Here is a 25,169-nt window from a genome sequence, read left to right on the forward strand (position 1 = left end):
AATGTTCCTCATGAACAAGTTCTTACACTTCTACAGAATACAACTGAATGTTTATTTCATGAATAAGTCCTGAAAGGTATTTCCAAACGCATTACAGTTTCTCTCTGCAAACCACCCCCCACCTTCCATCTCACATTATTGTACCAAAAGAAGGAGTAGAGGGGGGAAACTTTCAGATGGACCAACTTCATTTCACAACTCTACAAATGCTATCCCTGGTGCAAGGCAAGAAGCAAAACTAAGAACTCTGGGACTAGAGAACATACCACCATTTGAAAAGGTGTAACGGGAAGCTGAACTAGCAGTTTGGAACAATCACAGCTCCTAACAACACCTGAGTAAAAACCACTAAGGTCACTGGCATTTATTAGGAACATGTTCCTGCAGGCACGTGATGTTACACAAGGTCTGGCGCAGCCTTTTTTGACCAAATTCAAGTCTGCCATTCTGATTCGCAATTCCAATTCCCAATGTAAGGAATTCTGGCAAACTTTAAAAAAAATCTCAACCAGATCACAGTCTGTAAAGCCTTTAACTGTAACAATCGCTAACTACAGCCCAGCTTACCCCAACAGTCCATTTTGCATTCGAATTCTCTTCCCTGAAAGATATTCTAGGTTCCTTTGCTCGTAGAGGAGGAGAAACTGATCGTCCTGGAGACGCAGAGGGAGTTGCTAGGGGTGTGGTGCGGAGGCTGGATCTGAGAATAGACTGAGGGGTAAACCCAGGCAAAGCAGGACCAGATGTGGCCAAAACCTTAGCTCTCTATGAAAACAAATAAAAACATTCAATTTAATACCAGTTGAATCTTCAAAACAGTAGACTGCACTTGTCAAACGTATTAGTTAAAATTACGAATGGAGTTTGTACCAGCAGAGAGGACCACAGTTTGCCTCTGCACAGCTCTTTTTCCAAAGGTATGAAAACCTTAATGATAAAAACCTTTTTTTTTTAATGCCAACATAAAATTTTTCAAAGTAATTTCATGACGAACAAAGGATATGACATCTTGTTGTCTGCAATGTCATCTCCCATCCCAATAATTTTTGCAATTTCTACACTGTTCTTCCAAAAAGCATACAACTTCACGTTACCCCGGATACAGTGACTGAAAACTCTGCCATGTGAAATGGCAATCAGCAAAGCAACAGCTTATTTTTTTACTAATTAATCAATCCACGCACTAGACTAAAATGAGTGACACTGTGTAAAAACACCTACACACCTTCATCTAGAAGTATTCAGGTCTTCCTACCTCAGCTCAGATAGGCAAAGGCAAAAAGATCAGCACCAAGAAGACAGGCCAAGTGTTATTTCCATACATAAGAGCTTGACGGCAGTGAATGGAAATACATTTTAACAAAACAATAACTAAAATTACTGTAAAAAGCCATCACTGAATTTGACAGAGACTGACATCACTTAACTGACATCACTTAGCTGTCATTTGCTTAACTGGATTAAAAAACTGAAGCATACTGTCTTGCTTGTAGGTATGCAAGTCAAACTATACAGAGCTATTGAGCACTTCTTATTTGTAAGTGGTGAACCTGAGATGGTTAAGCTACAAATTGCATCTTTAAATATCTAAGTATTTCAAAAAGTCCATTTTTGACTTACTGTGTTCCATGCAATAAAAACAAGCTTATTTCACGAAGCTGTGGGACAACATGCATGCTGCAATTAAATGAGAACTTAACTTTCCCTCTTCAAGACTGGTCCCAACGTACTGCTTCCAAAAGGACTGTATATACAATAACCACGCACATACTGCAAATATTCCACAGTTTGAATCCAACAGTGTTAAATACTTTGGTGGTTTCATCTTAAACAGAGTTTACAGGCTTTTGGGTTGGTTGGTTGTTACTGGCTTTTTTAAAATACAAACCTTAACCACAAGAGGCGTCTCCAGTAAATTCAGTTCTGATGGTCTGGAAAAATTATTTTGTGAGATGGAACCACGCGTATTTGATTTCAATGGGCTGGACGCCATGAATGAAGAGGAAGCTCTGCATGGTGACTGCCAGCCATCACCCTGCACTCCAGAACATGAAGGAACAGGACGAACCACCAAATCCAGCAATCTGTTAAGACACACAATTTAAAATAAGAAAATAAATACATCAATGAAAAAAAAAATCATGCTGCATTCAAGAAATCTGAGGTGATACGTAATAAAAACATTCAATGAACAAGAGATAGGGGTGAACCCTCAATGTTGGGGTGATGTATCAGGCCTGTGAACAAGTTACAGGCATTTTCTTCTCTTTTTAATTATTTCTTTACATTTCCTACTTCACTTCCTAAATCACTGCCTCTGAGGCAAGAGTAATCCAATTTTAAGTTGCACAAGTGCTGTTAATTCTCACATAAAAAGAAAAATCATCAGGCAACTCTGCATCAGGGAGAGAACATCTTATGACTGGTGGTTCTGCAGCTCTAGGACTAGAATTAAAAGGAAAATGGAACTGAGTTTCATTGCCCCGAAGTCCAAACATACCAGAATTCAAGTTTATTTGACCATAACATCTGACAACTACTAGCCTCTCTCCCGCTCTTTATAATTCTGCCTATTTTTATGTAAAACAGGCAGAAACGAGGCAGAAACTGGGCAGGATGTGGTAGAAGATTGCTATTTGATCGCACAACCGAGTCTTTCAAAATCTGTACACCAATAGCTTGACGGCAATCATAGTTTTAGTTTCAGCTATCTTAAATTCTGTGAACACATTCACCATAATGTAAAGATATGTGTTTGTAGAAATAGGATTATCATAGCAGAAAAGCTCTCCGTCCAAATATTACTCACGATGAATTTGTTCTTAACTGTTACATCTTGTGTGTGCAAAGAAGCCGAACAAAGCTTTATTCAGGCGCACCTTCCCTCCAAAACACTAACATAATGCAACCCGATTTCTCTCTCTCTCCAAACATGTAGCTCAAGGCCAAACTTTGTTGCTTACCTATCATGTTGTGAGAAACTGGTTTTCTGCTCATCTCCTACCCAGACCTCTCCAATTTTGGACAATACATTATTGATGAAAGTTGCTCTTGTATGCACATTTCCTGCATTAGCTTGCTTTGTCACTGTTGATAACGGCTTTGGTCTTGAGCCTGTAAAGCAAGAGGGAACAAATATCAGTCTTGTGTAGCCCAAGTGATGGTTAGCTGTCCATGTCATTCATCCCCTAAAAATTACCTTCTCTTAAGATGGATGAAGGCAGATGGTAAGACTTGGCGCTCTCTGCAGCCAGCTTCCTTTGAACTCTAGGAAGGATCTTGCCATATTGATCTAATATTGAATTTCTGGCAACTGCTCTTTCCCTCAAGCGAGGATCACGATCATTCTGATGAATGAAAAGCATAAAGCAAAAAAAGTTAACTGATTACAAGGAGTTCACTGCACAGCACTGGCTGTGCTATTTTTAAGTAGCGAATACATTCCCTCTACAGATACAGGAAAATGCATCATCCACCGCACAGAACAGCAGCAAGTTCTACCCATCAGCACTCACCAATTTCACCTGGTATTTTTAGCCAAGCGGAAGGAAGACTAGAATAACAACAGAACCTGCAACTTTAAGGTAAAACCATTCTCATCTACTTGTTATCACCTGCAATTTTCAAACGGCCTACAAAATCACAGGCTTTCCCTTGTTTCTCCTGAAACACCAAAGTCCAAGATGACAGAATGTACAGGGCAACTGCAAACTCCAAAATGATGTGAATGTTACAACGAGTAAGAAAAAGCTACCTACGCAGACCTCTGTCTGGATGGAAGTTTTCAAATGCGGGACCTACAACTTCCAAGACCACCTTATAAGTTTCATTCACTGGAAAACTATGGTTCTGGACAACAGCAAATGTATCACAGATCCGTAACAGAAGCTTCACAAGAAGACAAAATTTAAGCTGGCTATTTTAAGAAATAGAAGACAGATAAGAATTTCTGTCATAAAAATGGTACAATGGAAGCTGTGGAAGCTTCTGAGTTCCACAGAACCAGCTGAGTTCATGCTATACCTTGAGGAAATTAAAAAAAAAAAAAAAAAGCCAACAAACCAACCACCAGGCAAATTTTACCTGTGGATTGGCATCCAGACTGCTCTCAGCTAGGAAAATGAAGTTGTGTGCAAGATATCATTGTATATTATTGTATATGTACATATATATAGTACATTACATCTTATTCCAAGTATTTCAAAGGAAGGGTTAAAAACAAAGCAGGATTTTTATGTGAGTACTATCAAAAATGGCTAGTGACACCTAACAGAAACTTGCACACTTGACACAACTTTTATGCTTACCATAAGATTAACCTTCATTGACTGATTCAACTGTAGCGCTGGGATATAGTTGGGACGCTGCAGATGGTGGACTAGAAGAAGGTCATGACTCTGAACACCAGCATTGGTCTGTAAAAACTTCTCCAAACACTCCTATGAGAAATAACGCATGTCAAAAATCTCTTATGATTCTGCCTCTTCTCTTTGCAAAGAGACAATTAAGATTTTGTCCCTTGTCCAGACCTACTTGTTCAGTGGTGGTGAAAGGTAGCTTCAGTAAGTCTTCCATTAGTCCCATCTCCTGACAGATTTCATGCATGTGTTTTAACAGCTCTTCGACGTTTACGGTAGTTTTATGTTGCTGAAACAGATCCCAAGCCTCCACCAGGCACCTGCAATTAATTTTTTTTTTGTTGAGATGTAAAGGACTATTAGTACCATAACCAAAAAGATGGCCCAAAATCATTGTATTCAAAGTTCAAAGGAAATTTGTATTTCTATTGATTTGTATTATTTGTTCTCCACATTTACAATATTTGAAGGCCAAAATGGCGGGATATATTTCGTTACCTATTGGACAACAACACAGCGAGGAAAAGTCGCACTTCAGTACTGCTTGACATTGACGGCTTCATCATCTGGATGTACCGGAGGGCTTGCCTATGCTCCCCTTGGCACATGAGGGACTGAATAATTCTCGTATGTTGCCATGACACAGTTTTGATCGTAGCTGGGTGAAAGAGCAGGGCCAGGGAGTTCTGTAGAAGTCAGAGATCACGCTTATTAAGATAGATAGATAGATAGATAGATAGATAGATACACACACATACATGCATGCAAAAAAAAAAAATTCAACAGTTTCTTAACTAGGGGTGAATGCGTGCAAAAGAAACTTGTATGACTAATGACATAGTCGATACAGGACATGTAAACCAAAATTCTTAAGTCTTTGCAGAATTAAAAAATCAGTTAGGCATACAGAACAAAGTGCCTGTTTTCAAAGGAGTAATTCACACTTTTCTAGGTTAACCAAATCTCTGTATACAAACACCACTTTTTGTAAATACATTACTAAATGGTAAGTTATTCTCCCAGACAAACAAATTATACAAGGAACAACCTTCAGCATTGGCAACAACAGGAATTAGGTTGAAAAGTCACTTTTGCAGTCTTCTGTCTCAAATCTTGCTGCTGTCATCGTAGTTGTAACATTTAAAGTACCTAAACCACTGTTTTTGAGAAAGTACCCGACTGCTCGGCTGAAAACAACCTAAAGAGATGGCCGTGAAAATTCAAATATCAAGCATTATTAAAGTTGATTTCATCTTTGTTTCAATCAATTTCCTGTCAAAGTACGTAAAACAAAATTTCAAATCATCATTTACCGCTGAACATGTCGTAGCGGTACTACAAAAACGCTTCTAATGTTTTATCACCTGTTGTTAGTTAAGCACCAATTTTAGAAATCATTTTCTAGATTATAGCTTTGTACTGCAACGTATGTCAAACTAAACTGTAACACACTTACTTCATAATCATTGTGATCTAGAAGCCAAAAAGCTTGAATAAGCTTCACCAGACCCCAAGGGATAGCAAAGGCAGTTGGGAAGGAGTCGATTGCGGTTTCTGCTTTATTCGGAAAGGAATGCATGATATCTAGCAGGAGGTAAATTGTCTGATATCAAGTATCTAATTAAGGCTAATAAATTTGTGAGACCAAACAGTTATCACATTACATTTAGAAAAACATCAGGAAAGGCAAATATAAAAATGGTAGGAAGCAGAATTTGCTGATGCATTAGTCTTGCCATTCTCTTAGCACCTGAAGATGATAGTCAGGTCCTAAGCACAAAATTGCATTCTGAATAAATAACCAGAAAGAAATACTCTTTGGTTTCTGCAAGGCATTCCGAGCGGTTAACTTTAGATATGCCAATACTTCCGTGTTAAACTCAGGCTCCCTCTTTAGTCGGTGGAGCTACCAGCTGGACATTCAGAACATCCAAAGTCTACCACTGGGTTCTCCCCCCTCATTTCCAGAGTATACAAAACAATGCAAATTATGGTGCCCTTCCAACACAACTTAGCTCTGAATGATTACAACTGGATTTAAAACCAATGTGGATTGCTCACTGTAGTGTCATTTTCTCTTTCTGACATCCCTTCTTAGGGACATCTTCTAATAAGACAGCTCTGGGGTACGACAGTTTTTAAAGACCTTGCCCTCTGGGCTCCCCTCTCGAGTTAGGCAACAAACAACAAAAGCAATTCTGTATACTTCAGCAGCTTAAAAATTAAGTTTCTGCCCAATGACTTTTCCCTTCTCTCTGTTTATTATGCATTTGTAACAGAACAAAAGTAAGCACTGTTAGTTGGGCCGGAAAATCGATGATTTCGGCAAAAAACAGGTACTGGTAAACCACTGTTAGAAATCCCTTTTGCTCTGAAGCAGCATGTTGTAGCGCATCATTCTAGGAAGTACCCACTGGCTACAGATACGGGCGCTTAACAAAAATTAAAACCCGGGTTTAAATTTTGAGGAAAAACTAAGGGAGCTTTTTAGCTTTAACATTTCTTAGCAAACCTGCTCCCTCACATCAGAAAAGACTTTGCCACAAAGCATTAAAAAGACATCATTAAAAAGCCAGAGTGCAAAGAACTAAAACAATGCTTCTGTCTACAATTTAATTGTAAACCAAATGTTTTCACTTCCACTGTGATCGAAGCAACAAAATTAAAAAATGTTCTTAAACACGTAGGTGACAAACATTTAAGAACATTTATGTGCATATACTGAAGGTGTAATAAAAATAACTAGAAAGGATACAATTGCATGTTTGTCGCTTTCTTCAACGCTTTCTAGCAAATAGAGATCCAGCAGTGCCTGAAATGAAAAAGTAATTAAGAGGTTTCTTAAAACTCTTGCCTTTCCTAAATCATTGGCTTTTGGGTGGAGCTTTGTTGAGGTTTTGTTGTCGTTTGCAGTGAACGTGACACTCACATGTAAACTAGCAGGGGGATATTTCCCAGTTCCTCCTTCGTCTCTCCGCCACAACTTCTCAACTTGGTCTCCTAACTGCGAAACCATTCCATCAATCAGCAAGCAGTCAGAATCCCATTTTCCTCTGGAACAAAAGGTAGCAAGGATTTGCACAGCGTAAAACACTAATTCCAGCCTCTCAGTGTAACAGATTTCCTCCAGTCAAAAACAACCGAAAAAAAAAGCTCCCATGAGTCAAAGCAAGCACCACACAAAGGCACGCTTAGCACTTGAAATGCACATCAAAGAAATTTCTAAGTCCGATGGAAGATGTAGATTAGTTCACACTCAATTATTAAACGACTTCAAAATAGAAATCCTAAAAGCTCTCTTATTAAGAGAAAAGTTGCAATGACATTTTAGTTTTCAGGTTTTCCTTTTTCTTGTATTACTTGTAATACAAAGCAAACGTAAACAAAGTTTTTTAAGTGCCAAAAATAACCACACTCATACTGAGGACATGTCACAGGATCAAAATACCACGAATATTCTTTAACGCAAATCTAATGCCGCAGACTGGAGCATTCCAATACACAGCGCTGAGACAACACAATGGACATTTTGGTACAATTTCCAAAGAAAAACCTATTGTCGTCTAATCCAAGGCATATCACCCATAGGCTAGTGAGCCAGCCCAGGAAAGAGAGCTTCCATTAGGAAGCGACTTCTATCCAACAGCCAGCAGAGCGCTGGGTGCGCCAACTCCACGTAACTCTGACTGTCTTTGTAAACGGCACAACTGTACTCAACGTACACAAATGACACAAATGCACAAAGGAGATCTAGGCCACTACAATGATTCCCAGCTATTACTGGTCAGTACGAGAGAGGATTTTTTTAAAAAACACGCTTTCCTCTGTGTCCAAAACAATTGTTCTGTGGACACTGTGCTTTGCTCAACTGGAGACGACAGATCCTAGACTAATCTAGGTGACCTTTTTCAGTAGTAACAAATTATACAGATTAGCCAACCTGAATGAAGTACGCTCCCAAAAAACGATGGTACCAACAAATGGTACTAAGCAGAGGTATACTGAAACATTTTAACACAGGAAAGCAACCTCTGTGTTCAACAGAACACATGCATCGCTAAAGTGAAGAGTATTGCCGGCAAACGCATTCAGCATAGCAAATACAACTCCCGATGTAACAGCCATTCACTTCCGCAGCTACATTTGCAGCGGAAGTCTTCCAGAGTTTCCCTGTAAGGCTTACCTTGATAAACGCTCAAGTTGCTGTCGATGACCGGTATAGTAGCTCTGAATCAGAGGATAATTGTAGAAAGGTCGAGACAAATGCATATCATCATCTACAGGCAATAAAGTAAAAGCAAGTTAAAGAAGTAATATCACATTTTTAAACTAAAATTTTTGACTAAAGACACAGACGGTCATACAAGCTAAGCACCAAGAAGCCTCCGACTCTGAAAGAAGCCAAGAAAGAACCCATTTCTGCCCTTGCTAAAAGACATGTAAGGCACAAGACCCAATTCCCTCTTGTCTCAAGTGCCATTTTGAGTTTACAGGTAATGCAGTGTCCAGAACATGAAGGGTAAGCTGAAGTTCACTACAAAAAAAAAAAACCCAATTCTCAGAGGGAATGGTTTTTTGAACGCGTCATGTGAGCTCACAATAGAATTTATAATCCATCCAAATAAAGAAGTATTTCCAAAGTGTGTTTTTTCCTCAAGCAATACATAAAAAGTTCAAAACACGCAGGTAATGCTTCTACTGTAAAACCCAGCATTCCACTATTTGTTGCTTAATAGCTATTTGTTTAAAATCCCAAGTATTTCAAGCTGTGGACGTAAGCAACTCCTTGAGGTCAGACGAATATTGCTATTTCTAGAAAAACATCCAGGAAAGAAACTAGGTGCATTATGCCACACCGTGTATTTGAAAAAAAACCCAGTAAAATCTCAGATTTCACCAACAGAACTTCAGCATATGCTGCCACTGCACCAACACCACTTGTTATTGACAAAACTTCTGCAAAAGCATGGCTAGGGATGCCTTCATAGGAATCTCTTACTGGATGGTCTCCTTGTTGCAAATGTATTACAGATTATGCTTACCTAAACCCTCCGGAAGGAGACTGGATTGACAGAACCAGATGACCACTTGGGCATACAAAGCAACGAGGTTAGTTACCACCCGCTTATTTGTCAAGTTTGCAAAGCCTGAAAAAAAGGCGTAAGAGGATTTTTGTTACGCAACTCCTTCCGTTTTTACAAAACTCCCTTCATCATACTAAACAGAAAGTATACAAATCACAGGGTAGACATTTTTCTCTATGCATTCTTCACTGCGTATCACTCTCTTTCTTGAAGAAAAGACACACAATCACCACCAAAACAAAAAGCAGCCCCTACAAAGAACCAGATTCACTAAAGGTTAAATACACTCATTAGACATTTGTTTTTCACATAGCAGAGATTTTTGCTATAGCAAAGGCCAGGTAAAGGCATACTAGCAAAGGCATAGTCTTTTTGTTTTCCTCAATATGCCAAGAACAGTTGGGAATAGAAAAAGCTATAGACACTCCAGTAACATACTTTACAAGTTACTCCTTTATGCTTCCTTGATCTTTTTGAGCAATTTGCAGTCCAATATTCGCATGCAATTATAAATTGCTAGCTAAGAACTACACAGAATCATTTTCAGCATTACCACATTCAGTTGCTGTCATTCCAACCCCGTTGCCTATGTAGCTTCTTGCTGAATGTCGCCTCCTCTGCTGCCCACTTGCATGAACCTCACAACAAACTATTTCCCTGAACTCAATGCATATCAAGTGGCAGTCACAACTTCTCCCATTTAAGCCCCTTCTCCCAGCTAAATCTGACCATCTTCCAATCATCAAAACTAACAAAAGCTCATGTTTCCACAATTACATCCCAAGCATCATTCCAAATCTTAATAAAACATACCAAATATTTAGCAATACCATTACAAACCTTTTTCAGTAAGCTCTTGTGCTTCTGTTAGAAAACAGTTTAAGACTCTGCTAAGGTTGCTCAAAAGCAACTGGCAGTGCTGAAGAGACTGTAAAGTCTGTGGGTCAATGAAGTTGCAAGAGCCATCAAAGAGCGGAACACCTGTTCAAGAACAAACAGTAAATCATTAGCCTCAGAGCAATTCCAGAGTTTCAAAGTGCCCTTAAAGAACCACGTGAATATACTGGCAGATTACTGAATAAGCTCAATTAGAAGGAATGACTTTATGGTTGCAGAATGACTATGCTAGTACTCACACATTTGGTCAAACTCATCTTTTGTATAGATCACTTTGTTCCACGTCCACTCAAGAACAAACCGTAAAATAGTAGCAGAACATGGCTGCTCTTTAAAAAAAAGAAAACAGAAAAGAAGTGAATCAACACCTTCAAACTAAAAAAAAAAATATAACATAAAACCAACATAAGAAGTATTACCTTCAGATGCCCAATGTTTAATCCATCCAGTCAGAAGTTCTAAAGAACCTGTCTGGACAGCAGCTGACAATACTGCTTCCAACTGCTCCTCCTAAACACCACAGGCAAAACAGAATGAGAATCTTACATACTTTCAACATCTGAACCACCAACAGTAAAGGTTGGTTTCTAATGCATACTCATTCAGACATCGTAAAGTCAATTACTACACATGCAACTAATTCCACTTTTTTTTTCATAATTCTGGCCACAGGCTGGACTGCTTGTTGGTCTGAGGAACACATTAACTTTTCCTCTGACATTTCAACTTACTAAAGGGTAATGCTAACTTTATGTGCATGCCTCTGCAATATGGTCTTAAGGTACTTACTTCCAGTTCACTCTTTTCAGTAACATCCTCTACTAATACCCATGAGGCATTTTATGTGTGTAAGTTTGCCATCAGGAATGCACAAAGGAGACAGAACAAACACAACCATGCAATATTTGCATGGAAACAGTGAAGCTAAGCTCACATATCTTTCTCAACTAAAAAGACATGAAGCAGTTCTGTCACCGTAAACATTAAAGTTACAATTTTCTAAAATGACAGAAGTAAAACATATAAATGCTAATAGGTTTAAAATTTAGGCCATTCAAATACTGTATTGTACTGTAGTGGTAATCTTTTTCTAGAAAACCTACGACAGAGGGGGCTGAAGTCACTACGGTGGGTGTCATGAGATTAAGGTGATTAAGGTGTTGCAGGTCAGTCTAAGAGAAGAAAATTGGGCTACTGTAGCACAAGGCAACGCTACAGAGGGGAAGCTATGCTCTGACAGGATGCAGAAAAGCCTACCAATGAAGGGAAGCGGTGATGAAATCATCAGGTAGAGCTGACAACAGGAAGCGTTTCCCACAGCCCAACTCCTTGGAAGCAAATGATCACGTACAGTGCAGCAAGCTGATGCTTGCAACAGCTTACATCCAAAGTCTGATGCCCCCATTGCCAGCTACCGCACCAAACTAACGCTCTGAGAAAGTGATGGGGATGCAGGTTTTTCTGAGGGAAAGATGCTTCATGTTGCACACAACCAGCACTGATTGCACACTTCCTTGGGCGCATCTGTGGCACAGAATTAACAGACGGGTCTCTAACGACAGATCTATTTGGGCTGTTCCCAGTCAAACTCAGTAGTTTGGATCTAAGACGACTATTACTTCTGCTAACTAAAGTCAACACCTGCCTTTCAATGCAACTTGCAAATATTAGGACAATCAGATCATCATGTCTTGTAGCTTCAACAGCCCTGTCAGACAAGATGGATGCATTTCCCCCCGGGATTCCCTGCTATGCACTCACCTGACTCAAACTAGATGGCTGGACATCAGCTAGTCGTGGAGACAGCAAGCCAGCTACAAGACACCTCCTGTAGCTATCGTGAATGGCTTCACTTATCGAAGGACCGGATTTCTTTAAAAACTTCAGGGTCTGAAACATCAATCAAGAACTACAGATTAAGGCAGCATTTCATTTCCTCTCAAACACTTACATAATTTTTCATTTCCTCCAGTCTGTCAACTCTCCTCCAAGTTTATCACGGATCAAAACCCTAACTCAGGACTATGCAGGCAGTTCAACTGATGGGTAATAAAGAAGTAACAGCTCTCCCTCCCCGACTTCCACAGCACTTCTGTTCTTGCTCCTAGAGCAACGGTGCATTCCTTTCTGGACATTCAATCCCTCCTCGTGCTTCACGAGGAGACAATGGTAGTTTTACAGTCCTGAGAGTCAAACAAAAACATTACCATTTGCATAAAACTGGCAGGACACGATTGCAATTGTGCCTGCGGATGGGCAAGGTGAGCATAAAAGGGTCTCTGACGCGGAAAGCGGTGCAATAGAAAACTTAGAAAAGCTACATCTCTCCACACTCTCAATAAAGAAGATACAGTAAAAGATCACCTCCTTCTGGAAGCCGGTGCAAGTCATATGAACAACTCCGGAGTTCAGCAAGCACGTACCATCTGCAGGAACAACGAACGTGTGACAACCTTCCATACTCTCACACTTATGTTCTGACCAGCTTACATTTTTTAAATAGCAGTACCCGGAAAGAGGGAACTGAGTACCCAGTTTCTTCTTCAGATCACTTACACACTTTTTTTTAAAAAAACAATCACTGCCTGTAGAAATTTTATCTCTAGTGCTATCCAGTTGCTGTGCTTTGAGCTTCAGTTCAAAGTCATTTCATTTCACAACCATCACCACTTCACAAGCTACATTACAAAAGCACCAAAACCCAACACTCAGCAGACTCTCAGTTATGTTTCACAGTATTCAATACCTTCTTAGTACAACCTAACCAGAGTTGGGTTTGGGGGGGGTTGGGTGGTTTGGTTTGGTTTTGGAGTGACAATGAACAGGAGAACCAATAAATGGCATCTGTCCTCAGTTTAAGCTTATCGCTATTAAAAGCGGTGAAATACTTACCAAAGTTATAGGTGCTTGGATGGAAAAACTGCTCAGGTGGTGGATAAGATGGAGGAGCTCCCCGACTTAGACTCCGCTCATGTACCAGAATATCCAAAATGACGTTTGGAGAAGTCATGTTTATCACAGTATCCAGTGACCACATTGCAAAATAGGGGCAATCATGAAGAAATTCTTCCGGCCTTAAAGAAAACCAGTCCATAAGCTAAACGCCGACATTCAAAGGAATTGTTTTAGGCATACTGACAACAACTTAACAAAAAACTACCTTAGCGAATCTGGCATTTGAGCGTGATACCAGCGATTAATGTCAAATACACACAAATAAGTAGATGGTTTTCCCTGACCGTAGGTATTCACTTGCCAACTGAAGATAGATACACTGGTGTCAGGCGATATTACTGTAAAAAAGACATGACATTGTTTCTTATTGGTAGAAAATAGGATATATCCAATATTTTTAAAACACACCTTTCTATTTTGGCTCAATGCTGCTATATCACTCAGCAAACACACCACTTACTAAGCACAATTTAAAAAAAATATGGAATAGCAAACTCTCTGTGATAGACCTGAGTCAGACTGCCCCTTTTTCTTGTTCACATTGTGTCAGTTCCAAGCCAAATCAAATACACAATTATTAGCTAAGCGACCTTTCCGTACAGTAAGAGTTGATCAAGACATTTAGCTAGATGAAGAGTTTAGCAACAAAAATATGCTAGGAACACACACACACTGCTACTTTCAGAAAGCACACAAACATTTATCGTATACACATGTATCACTCAGCTGGTATTATTAATTTCCAGATCTGACTCAACGACAAGTTTTAAGAATAGCTCCTTTCCAGCATAGTCAGAAGGAAAGAACGCAATGATCACATTAAAGAAATAATCGCACACAGAGAGCAGGAAATTGGAAACCAGATTTTAACATAAAACATTCACAAAGTTATACTCCAGTGCTCCCAATCCAAAGGGGTTTTTATTGGATTTTGACACACTGTTGATAGAGGATGGCATCACAAAAGAGATGGAAGCTGCCGCTTCAGGACTAAGTCAAAGGTAAGAGAAATAGCCCAGAGAGATCATGCAAGTGTCCTCTTTGTAGCATCAGACGTCAGTTAAGGGCAGTAAGAAGAGAGGGATGGTGAATGCTGCAGTCAATCCAAAAGGCTAAGAAACTTATCGCTCAAACATATGGTCAGAGCATAACTCAATCTGTAAACCCAGAGATGTCTATGTAACTAGTGCAAGATAACGAAAGACACCATGAGTGTTTCAACTCTGTATAGAGACAAGCTATTGCTTTAAGAACTCGTAGGTGTAGGAACCTATTAGATTTAGAGAGGAAACAATGGACAGGCAGATCATAGAATCATTTAGGTTGGAAAAGACCAATTGCAAACCTAACACTGCCAAGTCCACCACAGAACCATGTCCCTAAGCACCATGTCTACACGTCTTTTAAATACCTCCAGGGATGGTGACTCAACCACTTCCCTGGGCAGCCTGTTCCAATGACTGACAACCCTTTCAGTTCATATCCAATCTGAACCTTCCCTGGCACAACTTGAGGCTGTTTTCTCTCATCCTATCACTTGTTACTCGGGAGAAGAGACCAACAACAACTCCAGTTCCCTCAGCCCCTCCACATGAGATCTGTTGTCCAGACCCTTCGCCAGCTTCATTGCCCTTCTCTGGACAGACTCCAGCACCTCAATGTCCTTCTTGCAGCAAGGGGCCCAAAACTGAACACAGTATTTGAAGGGCAGCCTCACCAGTGCCAAATCACTTCCCTAGTCCTGCTGGCCACGCTACTCCTGATACAAACCAGGATGCTCTTGGCCTTCTTGGCCCCCTGGGCACACTGCCGGCTCATATTCAGCCAGCTGTTGACCAACACCCCCAGGTCCTTTTCCACCGAGCAGCTTTCCAGCCACTCTTCCCCAAGCCTGTAGCGTTGCATGGGGTTGCTGTGACCCAAGTGCAGGACCTGGCACCGAGCCTTCCTGACTCTCACACAATTGGTCTCAGCCCATCAGTCCAGCCTGTCCAGATCCCTCCATAGAGCCTTCCGACCCTCGACCAGATCAACCCTTCTGCCCCACCTGGTGTCATCTGCAAACCTACTGACACTGTACTCAATCCCCTCGTCCAGACCTTTGGTAAAGATATTAAACAGAACTGCCCCCAGTACCGCGCCCTGGGGAGCACCACTGGTGACCGGCCACCAGCTGGATGCAGAGGCAGACATAGGTTCGAACAGGAAAAAAAACAACCACGTAGCACTCCTAGGCAATGGAGAGAACGACCTTATCATTCAAAGACGACAGCTGGAGGAATAAAATGACTGACAAGCGTTATACAGATGACCCCACCATTCATTGCTGTAGCATGTCAGCAAGCATAAAATAAAAGCTATTTTTTCCCTTAAAGTCCCCCCACGTATCTTAAGCACCCAATTTTTCTTTTTTAAATAAGCCCAACAAGCTACTCTATACAGGCATTTAAGACTTTCAGGCTGTGGGTACAGAACAGCACTCATTGCTTAAGATTCCAAGCCCATTTCTTTGAGAACAACCAAACACGGACGTCAGAACAAACCTTCATTAACGCTTTCCTCTCTGTCAACATGGTTGCGAAATTTTTCTACAGTCTGACAGCTCAGTAATTTAGTATTGCTGGTCTGCCTTCTCATGGGAAAGACTCCACTCGTGAGGTCTAAACTGTACCTTTCGTCACAGTATTCCAAACCCTGGGGAAAAAAATAAAAGACGAGAGAAAAGGTCATTTTGAGATAAAAACAGACATTATGCCTAAATATAAAAGAATGTATATATCTAAAAAAATACGCATATTACACTGTATATTTCCCATGAGCATATTTCTGATGGCAAACAGAAACTGCTTCTGATGTGCAAGAGAACTGTCAGATTGTAATGGGTAAGTTTGGCTGTAAAGGCTTTGCTCATTTTCAGAATTTAGTATTTCCCTAACATTATTCAGATCTAAATATATTTTGCAGAATTGCTTGCAACATCAAGGTTTCTTTACAAGCCTAAATATACATCTACAGAGAGATGTCTGAAATAGTGCAACACATATGCACGCAAAGCTCTCTGCTCCACGTCTTGATTACAGAACTGATGAAGTTAGAAAAGTCGTTGTATTACAGCAGCTAAAGCTCTGTTGAGGGGTATTAGGCACACCACTAGAGTGAACATGCATCCCTCTAGTAACTATGAGAACTTCCTACTGATTCACAATCTTATTTCAACCATGAAGCTCTTACCAGCTCCTCCTCTAATCTTGTCAGAGACTAACAGGTGAAATATCCCTCGGTTCCTTCACCAAGCACAGCCCACAGCAATAGGGGAAAATAGGACAGGGGATGCACATGGACAACGCGTTTAGGATCACAAATTACTACAGAGTAAGCAAACTACTTTGAGATATACAGAAACCCTGGCAGGATTGTGTTGAACCTCTAATACCACCATTTTCCAAAAACAGCATTTGTTCAAACTGTCCACCACAGAACATGAGTTGTGTGTACTGTGGACAAATAGCAGTTCTAGAATTAAAAAAAAAAAAAAAAAACAACAACAAAACCAACAACAAAACAACCCAACCAAACATACACACAGACAAAACCCAACAAAAAACCACCAGCAAACAAAATACAACCCAAAACCTGATCCTACCACGTTCTACCCAAGTTTCCTAAATTTTCAGACCTCTAAAATGAGCTGGCATGAAACAACACATTCTCATATGATCTCACAGGATACATCTAATCCACCTAACCTGAGAAGGGCCAAAATTTCTCATAACATTTCTAGGAAATGCTACTAATAATTATCAAGGCTCTGAGAAAAAAGTAATAATTAAAAAACCCCACACGTCTTTCATTACTAAAAAGAAAACTTTGCTCAGAAGCATGCACAGTCCATTCTGTTTTATCAAGTAACTTTAGAAATAGCAGATACATGAAGAGTAGATAAGAAAAATCGAAAGCCTCTCTTTGAAAAGAGATGGGCCATGCCCAAGATGACTCATCAAAATATTTATTTATTTTTAGTCAGTTCTGAATTTTGAGGGTAAATATTACCCTGGCCCACTTAGCTGATAATCCCTTCGAGAAAATTGCTCTTTTCATCTTTTCACATACATACACCTCTTACCTCATACATGACTTGTCCTGATGCCAAGCGTTTTCTGTCACCAAATGCTAACTGCAACAGATGTAAACTCACAACATCACCTTCACTGAAAAAGGTATAAATTATAAACTTTGATTACAAAGCTGCTTTATAGTACTCACTATCATTTTATTAGATCTAGACTGAGGTTTTCTTAATGGCATGCTCTTGCTGAAAAGAATACCACCATTTCCCAAAACACGGTAATCGGTCACATTTAGTCGGTAAAACACAAAGGAGGAAACGTTGACACTAACAGCTTCAGGGGCAAATGCTAACCAATTTGAAAGCTTTAATACGGTGTATGGACTAAAAAATGTTGGAAATAGTTCTTCACAGTGAAGAGTTCTCAATCAAAACCGCTTTAAAGTCAAACTTAAAAAGATTGCAACTCTACGAACAGCTGAGCTGATTAAGTAGCTCGCTGATGCTGAAGGAGAGATAGATCTCTTTCTCCCCTTCTCTTACCACCAAAGTTCCGGTCTCTCTCTTGCAAACACTGCACCCTTCCACATTCTGATTTGGTTCATCGGCCCAGCAGGAAACCATTGGCTCGTCTGCTGAACAGTGACCGTTCTCTCCCAGGGGACCTCAGCTGGCTCACAAAGGCTCCAGAGACTGCTCCAGTTGGCACCAAGTAACGGGCAATGCTGGCACCTCCCTCCTTTAGGGGCAGCAGGCCGTTAGATCAGCGTGTTTACTCCTCCAGATCCGCAGAATCAGCTACGTTTAATGGTATTAAAAATGGTGCAAATATCATAGTATCATAGAATCTTTAAGGTTGGAAAAGACCTCTAGGATCATCAAGTCCAACTGTCAACCCAACACCACCATGTCTACTAGACCATGTCTTGAAGTGCCATGTCTACATGCTTTTTGAACACCTCCAGGGATGGTGACTCCACCACCTTTCTGGGGAGCCTGTTCCAATGTCTGACCACCCTTTCAGAGAAGAAATTTTTCCTAATATCCAATCTAAACCTCCCCTGCAGCAATTTGAGGCCGTTTCCTCTTGTCCTCACTTGTTGCTTGGGAGAAGAGATCAACACCCACCTCACCACAACCTCCTCTCAGGTAGTTGTAGAGAGTGATAAAGTCTCCCCTCAGCCTCCTCTTCTCCAGACTAAACAACCCCAGTTCCCTCAGCCGCTCCTCATAAGACTTGTGCTCCAGACCCTTCACCAGCTTTGTTGCCCTTCTCTGGACACGCTCCAGCACCTCAATGTCCTTCCTGTAGTGAGAGGCCCAAAACTGAACACAGTACTCAAGGTGCGGCCTCACCAAAGCCGAGTACAGGGGGACGATCACTTCCCTACTCCTGCTGGCCACACTGTTTTTGATACAAGCCAGGATGCTGTTGACCTTCTTGGCCACAGATAAATTGTGAAGCAATCATCAAACACATCGTGAAGCAATCATCAAGAAACAAAGGAAATCATTGAAGAATGCAAGCACAAAAAACTAGCCACTGCTGCTTTGCCTTCTTTCAGAAGGCAGGAACTAGTAGGTCCTTCTTCACACCTGTTCAATCCTGTAAAAATTGCATTGTAAGCTTAACGCCTTCTGTACCTGACAGAATCTCCTGCACAGCTAAATAAACAAAACAAATATACATGTATCCACTGTAGGTGAACACATATCAGAAAAAAAATAAAATTCACTTTTTTACTCACCCATCTTGTGTAGACTGAACAGCCCACAAGTAGCAACGATTGCGAGGATCATGCTCAGGCTCTTGAAAAGTAACAGCATAGACGGGAATCTGACCTCCTCCAAGCTGAGCATGGTGCCTACAGGTTTAAAACAAACAAACAAACAAACAAAGAACACCAAAAAAAAACCCAAAGAAAAAATAAAAAAAGGTGAGCCTACTGGCCTTAACTGTTTGTAGAAGGATAGAAGCATCTTCTGAGAAAAGAGCACCTTACATGCTTATCCTTAGAGTACAGGTGGTCATACTTCTGTCTCAAGTGAGTTAAGGAAGTGACTACTTTTTAAGTAACAGTCAAGACGTGAGGAAATTACTGTCCATCAAATGCAATAACCTGGGTTTATGTCCTCCTCTGTCTGAGTAGGAGGAACATTAATGATTACTTCAGCTGCCAGGCAAAAGACTGTTCCTACTGTTGTAGCCTACTTATGCTTCAAATGCAGCAAATGTTCCTCTGAACAAATTTTGAACAGTGCCGAACAGAAGTAGTATACTTTACAAGTTTCTTTACTCGGACTATGATGTCAAGCATTTTTCTTCCAGACTTCTGAACCTTATTTGTACCTTCACAACCTATTCTTGGCACTTAGAGATTCCTCCACTGTCTATTTATGCATCCAATAGTTTCTGGTGAATCACTGCAGATTTGCTTAAGTGAACCCCTATCTGAATTGGGTCAAATATTTCAAGTGAGGTTGGTCTTTGGCAGATTTAAAATAATGTCTTAATTTTTCTATTGCTTATAAATTTACATGTCCCTTATTCTCATCCCCAGGTGTTCCAAGGCAACTTTCATTCACATGCATCGTTGCCTTGGAATGGTCAATCTCCTATTTCAGTCAAGGCTGAAACATGGGAAAGAATATAGTTTCAGGCACAGATCAGTTATTATTTTTCATGTCTCACTAGTTTCATCTTGGACACTTTAAAGAATACTGTCACCAAAATCACGTTATTAAGATACTTCAGCCTTTCAATGTATGCCCAAATTGCAGTAGCTGGTTCTGAAAAACAATTTCTAAAACCTGTTGTTTCATCAAGATACACGCATTTCCTGGCTTCACTGACTACTACTGATAGAACAAACTGTCTTATAGAAATCAGCTCCATTACATCCTAACTGCTTGACATAACCCAAAGAAGCATGCCTTCCACAAATCCTCAATCCACAGGCACAATAAGGAAAACAATCCTTTGTCCATTGGGGAGAAGGCAGTCCACTTAATCCATCTATGACTGAAGAGTTCTTTCAGAAGAGGATTTCTGAACATTCCAAGATTATATTCAAAAGTTCTCTTTAAATTAACATGCTTCCTTAAGCAAAAGATTGAGACCCCTGCACCTCCAGACATGGCCAAGTATAAAGGCCTACTTACTCCCTCTTCAAAGTTTTCATATTCCATAGTGACAGGTAGCCATCTGAAAAACCCACAACGAGCTGATTGCTTCTGCTTATGTAGCACAAGGTTGATACGGCTGTTCCTGAAGGGGTTTGTAATTGAAAACACAGATGTCTCCCTTCTCTGGTCACAGTTTCTCTTCTTTGCGGAACTTCAGCAGGAATTCTAGTGACAACTTCTAGATCTACACACACACAAAACCAGGCAATAAATGAATGTGTTAGTCCATTTAGGTTGCATTTTAAACACTGACGTGACAACATGTATAATCTAACTCCACCATCCCAGGCAAAATACCTATTTACGCAACGCTTTCTTTGCTATTTCCATTTGTATGTACGCAAAGAACAGAAGAACCCTCTGACTGGACAGGCATTCTCACTCACATTCCAAAACCAGGTAAAAGTGTAACCTTCAGAGACAAATTCTGTCCTATCAGACAGTTCCATCGAGTCAGATGGTAGAATTCCCACACCTCCCGGGGCAAGAATCGTAGTCACATAGGGATCTCGGTGGGAGGGGGGCATTTATAGCATTAGGAGGTTTGGGACTGTACAATGTCAAAACGCCACCTGTAACTACTAGTCATAAACATCTGCACACTAGCGTCGTCAAAGCGCGATGCATACTGCTTATTTAAAAGACACAAGTTTGCTTATTTTTAAGTTCAGGTTTAAAACCCACAAGCTTACCTGATGCTTCTATTTCATTCTGACTGCAAGATAAATCATCCAAACAAAGGTCAACCAGAAGCAGATGACCAACATCTGTAGCCACTGCTGCCACTCCAAAGAGCCATCGTAGACTCTGATGCAGGTGCCGAGTGCTCACACTGGCTCCTCCGTGATTAGTTATGGGTTCTACAGCAGTTACCTACAGGAAAACAACAAGAGAGTATTGAAGCTGTTTGACAAGTTAAATAGAAATCATTCAAAAGTGAAGCCAGGATTAGTACATCAGAAACAAGAAAGTAAAGACAGGATCATAAGACTTAAAAACAGAGCATCACTTCCCATTACATCAAGAAGAAAAAATAAAAAAACCCCAGACAAAACCCTGTCCAAGAATCTGTTCGTGCCTTCCACTTACTAGATTTCCTACACTTATTTAACTGAATTAACTTCAACTTAAATGGTGCATTCTATTATTATAGCTTACCAATTTCCATTCCCTACTTAGAAATAATTAATTCTAGGAAATCACAGAAAACCAGTTACGTGCAAGAAACTTTATCACATTTAAGGGCCTTAAGTAAGAAAGACAAAACTAAATCCAGTTCTCCCACTGCTCACAGCCTGTCAGCGCTGTGATACAGTCTATGACTCACATCTTGAGCAATTACCACAATACAAATGCTTACTACTAGTACTCACACTGTAGCATGACAAACAAACACAACTCCACCTGTATTCTGGCAAGTCAAACCAAATCACATTATGGAAAGCTGAGTAAGAAACAAGTAGTTATTTGTTGCAGATTCTAAGATGGTAACAACAAAATAGTCAATCTGGATGTTCTATTAACTTGCACTGATTCTTGTTTACATTAAGATAATGAGACTAGGGGACATTACATCACTTGAGTTTATGGGTTATAGAAGATAGAAGCACTTAGTAACATTACACCAGTGCATGCCATCTACACAAACACAATATTCCATAAGCAGAGATTCAGGGACTGCAGATTGAAAGTCAACCTTTCAACAGTCTGCTGGGGAAATCACTAAAGGCTCTTTTTTTCCTATCCTAAGCCAAGATAAAAATGGGTTCTGCTCTAAAGTCACCTGCTTCCTAGTCTGAGATTCATGGCAATGTGTCTAAGTCATTTACAGCACAACTATGGACGTTTGGGATATTTCAAAGGCAGTATTTCTGACAGGAATTAAACATTTTGGAAAAATATGTTACAGACACTTCAAGGAGTGGGGTGGAGGGGTTTTTTTGTTTCTCACTCTGGCCAAAAAAAGGTACATTTCAATGCCTTTTTGTGGAACCGGCGAATGAGGTAACTATGGGCTCTACCATAACAACAGGAAACTTGTTTTACTATCAGTAAACTCAAAAGATTATGACACCGTTAAGCCCAAGATGTTACACCGAGGCTCTCTTGACTGGATACGCTGAAGTGACAGTTTGTTAATGCAATATAGGAAAAAATACCTCCTACAAAGAGGCGCTCCAAACCGTTTCCTGAAACAGGATTATGCAGGACCTAACAACATAAAAGCTTTGTTTTTCCGATGAAAAAATACATACCCTTCCTGGAAGAACAACAGCTTTAACCACTCTTGATATTCCAAGGTCATACAGACAGAGAACACTTCCCTCTGCTTCTTCCAACCCAACCAGCAGGCCAGTCCTCTTCTGCCAGGAAAACTCTTTTACCACACGAACAATGGGAGGCTGTTCTTTTTTTACCCCACGGAAACGGTACGCAGAGCGCCGCTCTCCTGTCACAGAGTTCACCACCTCAAGTTGAGGGCCACACGCCAACCATGCTAGCCCATTTCTCCCTGTAAGAGAAAAGAAAGCCAACTAAAGCCAATATCCAATAGAAGGTGGAAAACAACTGCAAAGTCACAGTCGCTGCCCCTTCCCTTCAATACAAGCACCTAACAGAGGAAGGCCAACTTACCTAATTCTGGTCAGTTATTTAAAATCACTCGCTGAAATCCTCAAGCAATACATCTTAACATTGACAATCTCATTGTTTTGCATTTGTACTTGTCATTCCTGCACTGAAGAATTTTCATTGTTTGCGATAAAGATTACAATACGCTGATCTATAGTCTTTATACCACATTTGGCTTAGGTTTGCTGGAAATCATCCAAATACATACAGGAACACAAGTCCTAAAGCATACTTCAGATACAAGAAATCTAAATCAATTCATTTCTAGTTTATCGATTTTACTTGACACATGCCTACTCTGGGGAGGGATTTGGACTTCAGCAAGAAGTTACCTTAAAATGGGCATTGCATGAGTAAATTTAACCTTTTACATGTGTTGATCACAGAAAGAGTTTAACACATTTTGTTTCACTGAACTACTTCAAGCTCAGAGGAAGCCTTAACTCAATTACGGCATGTACAGTCCAGAAGATAGAGTCTACCTGGTCATAACAGAAGCCTAGTCATCCAGAGCGGCCCTCAGCTCTACTTTCAGATCACCTAGAAAGCCAACTACCTAATCTGCTTAGCCACTTTCAGCAGCTCTCTCCGGGCACTCATCTGCATCCTATTAAATACCTTGGAAACATGGCTGCAGCACTTAACAGCATTGCCCTCTTCCTTCTCTTTTTATTCAGGCTTAGAAAACAAAAACCAGGGGTGTTTGCCTCTGTAACACTGTAGAAGAACTACTTCTGCATGCCCTGTTATGACAGTCATAGGGCTTGAGCTGGTGCAAATAAATACGGCCCCAAACAGCACTATTACTTTTTCAAAAACTGCCTTTTGTTGAATTAAAAAGTGAGGAGGGCTCACTGACTCAGTATGTTTAAGTAAATTATTCTAAGAGCACCAGATTGGTGCAGGTTGCAGTAATTTCAACATCTAACTATACTAATGTTTTAATATTGGCATTTTTAACCCTTAAAACATCCATTTTGTTCTCTCGCAATCTGATGCATCTTAACAGCACCAACCTGACACAGTTCATACTATGACCCTATGCTTCAGGCAACCTCCAGGCAAGAATAACTTGGTATAAAGAACATATTTAAAGGAAAATGCTCACCTCTATAAAACTTCCCGCACAGCACAGAATCTAGGTTTATCTCATCTTCCTCAACTGCCTGAAGTGTCGCCTCTGGAAACCGCAGTAGACCACTCTTTACCTGAGCAGTTAGGTCTTGCATTCTTCACTATAAAGAAAGAAATGCAAAAATAGACTTGTGTCAGCCATAAATATTTTTGCGGTTGACAGAAGTTGCATCAGCATGTGCACACAAAGCCTACTGCATTAACTCTACCATACACATTCTCCTGCAAATAAAGTTTTATCGTTGTTTCTTCCAGCGTGCACTAATAACCTATTTAATAATCCATAATAAATTACAAACCATATATATAGTGACCTGGTTATTGGGATGCTTTACTTGCATCACTCTGCTAAGTTGAACCAAGGATTACTGAGAAATCAAACACTGGGAAAACAGTTAGTTAGAGATAGGTTAAAGGCACGCAGCCTCTCCTTTGGGAGAGAGATCCAACACTAACGGCATTTCTGCTCTCTTTGAAAACAACAACTACAATCACGTTCCTATTTCTGTCTCTTAGAAACCAGATTAGTGTAAAATGCCACAGGCTTACTCCACGTTCAGGACTAGACCAGAATCCAAGCTCCCAGCTGTGTCCCATGCCAAAGGGGTCTGCGTACAAGTTGCCAACATTACCATTCTTCTTCACCCTGGGTACTTACGACTTCCAAACATCATGAACTATTTCCAAAGAAAGGAACGTGCCACAAGTCATAGACTGATGACAGACTTCTGGATGAAAAAGCTCCAGGGGAAAAAAATAAAGTTTTAAAAAAAAAAAAAAAAAATCGAGAAATTACATGTTCAAGCAGAATCACATACAGCCAAGTCAGAGTTCCAGGATGTCAGTTTTGACTGATGG

The 25,169-nt window shown here is 40.3% G+C and overlaps 1 protein-coding gene across 1 annotated transcript in view; it reads right to left on the reverse strand.

The window, feature by feature from the left end:
* Window positions 1-24,429, reverse strand: part of LOC142601211 (protein ELYS-like) — a 40,887-nt gene extending 16,458 nt beyond the window's left edge. The window contains 27 exon segments of the mRNA XM_075749999.1: window positions 543-765; window positions 1,889-2,090; window positions 2,350-2,445; window positions 2,964-3,114; window positions 3,200-3,347; window positions 4,308-4,439; window positions 4,534-4,678; window positions 4,857-5,044; window positions 5,815-5,961; window positions 7,114-7,170; window positions 7,288-7,411; window positions 8,542-8,635; window positions 9,401-9,505; window positions 10,283-10,423; window positions 10,579-10,668; window positions 10,759-10,849; window positions 12,101-12,229; window positions 12,704-12,765; window positions 13,232-13,413; window positions 13,500-13,632; window positions 15,838-15,988; window positions 17,418-17,502; window positions 19,109-19,225; window positions 20,523-20,730; window positions 21,239-21,419; window positions 22,802-23,058; window positions 24,286-24,429. Of these exon segments, the coding sequence (XP_075606114.1) occupies window positions 543-765; window positions 1,889-2,090; window positions 2,350-2,445; window positions 2,964-3,114; window positions 3,200-3,347; window positions 4,308-4,439; window positions 4,534-4,678; window positions 4,857-5,044; window positions 5,815-5,961; window positions 7,114-7,170; window positions 7,288-7,411; window positions 8,542-8,635; window positions 9,401-9,505; window positions 10,283-10,423; window positions 10,579-10,668; window positions 10,759-10,849; window positions 12,101-12,229; window positions 12,704-12,765; window positions 13,232-13,413; window positions 13,500-13,632; window positions 15,838-15,988; window positions 17,418-17,502; window positions 19,109-19,225; window positions 20,523-20,730; window positions 21,239-21,419; window positions 22,802-23,058; window positions 24,286-24,406 (3,760 nt within the window). The 5' untranslated portion in view covers window positions 24,407-24,429.
* Between the last annotated feature and the right edge of the window lie 740 nt (window positions 24,430-25,169).

The sequence above is a fragment of the Balearica regulorum genome, chromosome 3 (assembly GCF_011004875.1).
Source record: "Balearica regulorum gibbericeps isolate bBalReg1 chromosome 3, bBalReg1.pri, whole genome shotgun sequence".
Taxonomy (NCBI): Eukaryota; Metazoa; Chordata; class Aves; order Gruiformes; family Gruidae; genus Balearica; species Balearica regulorum.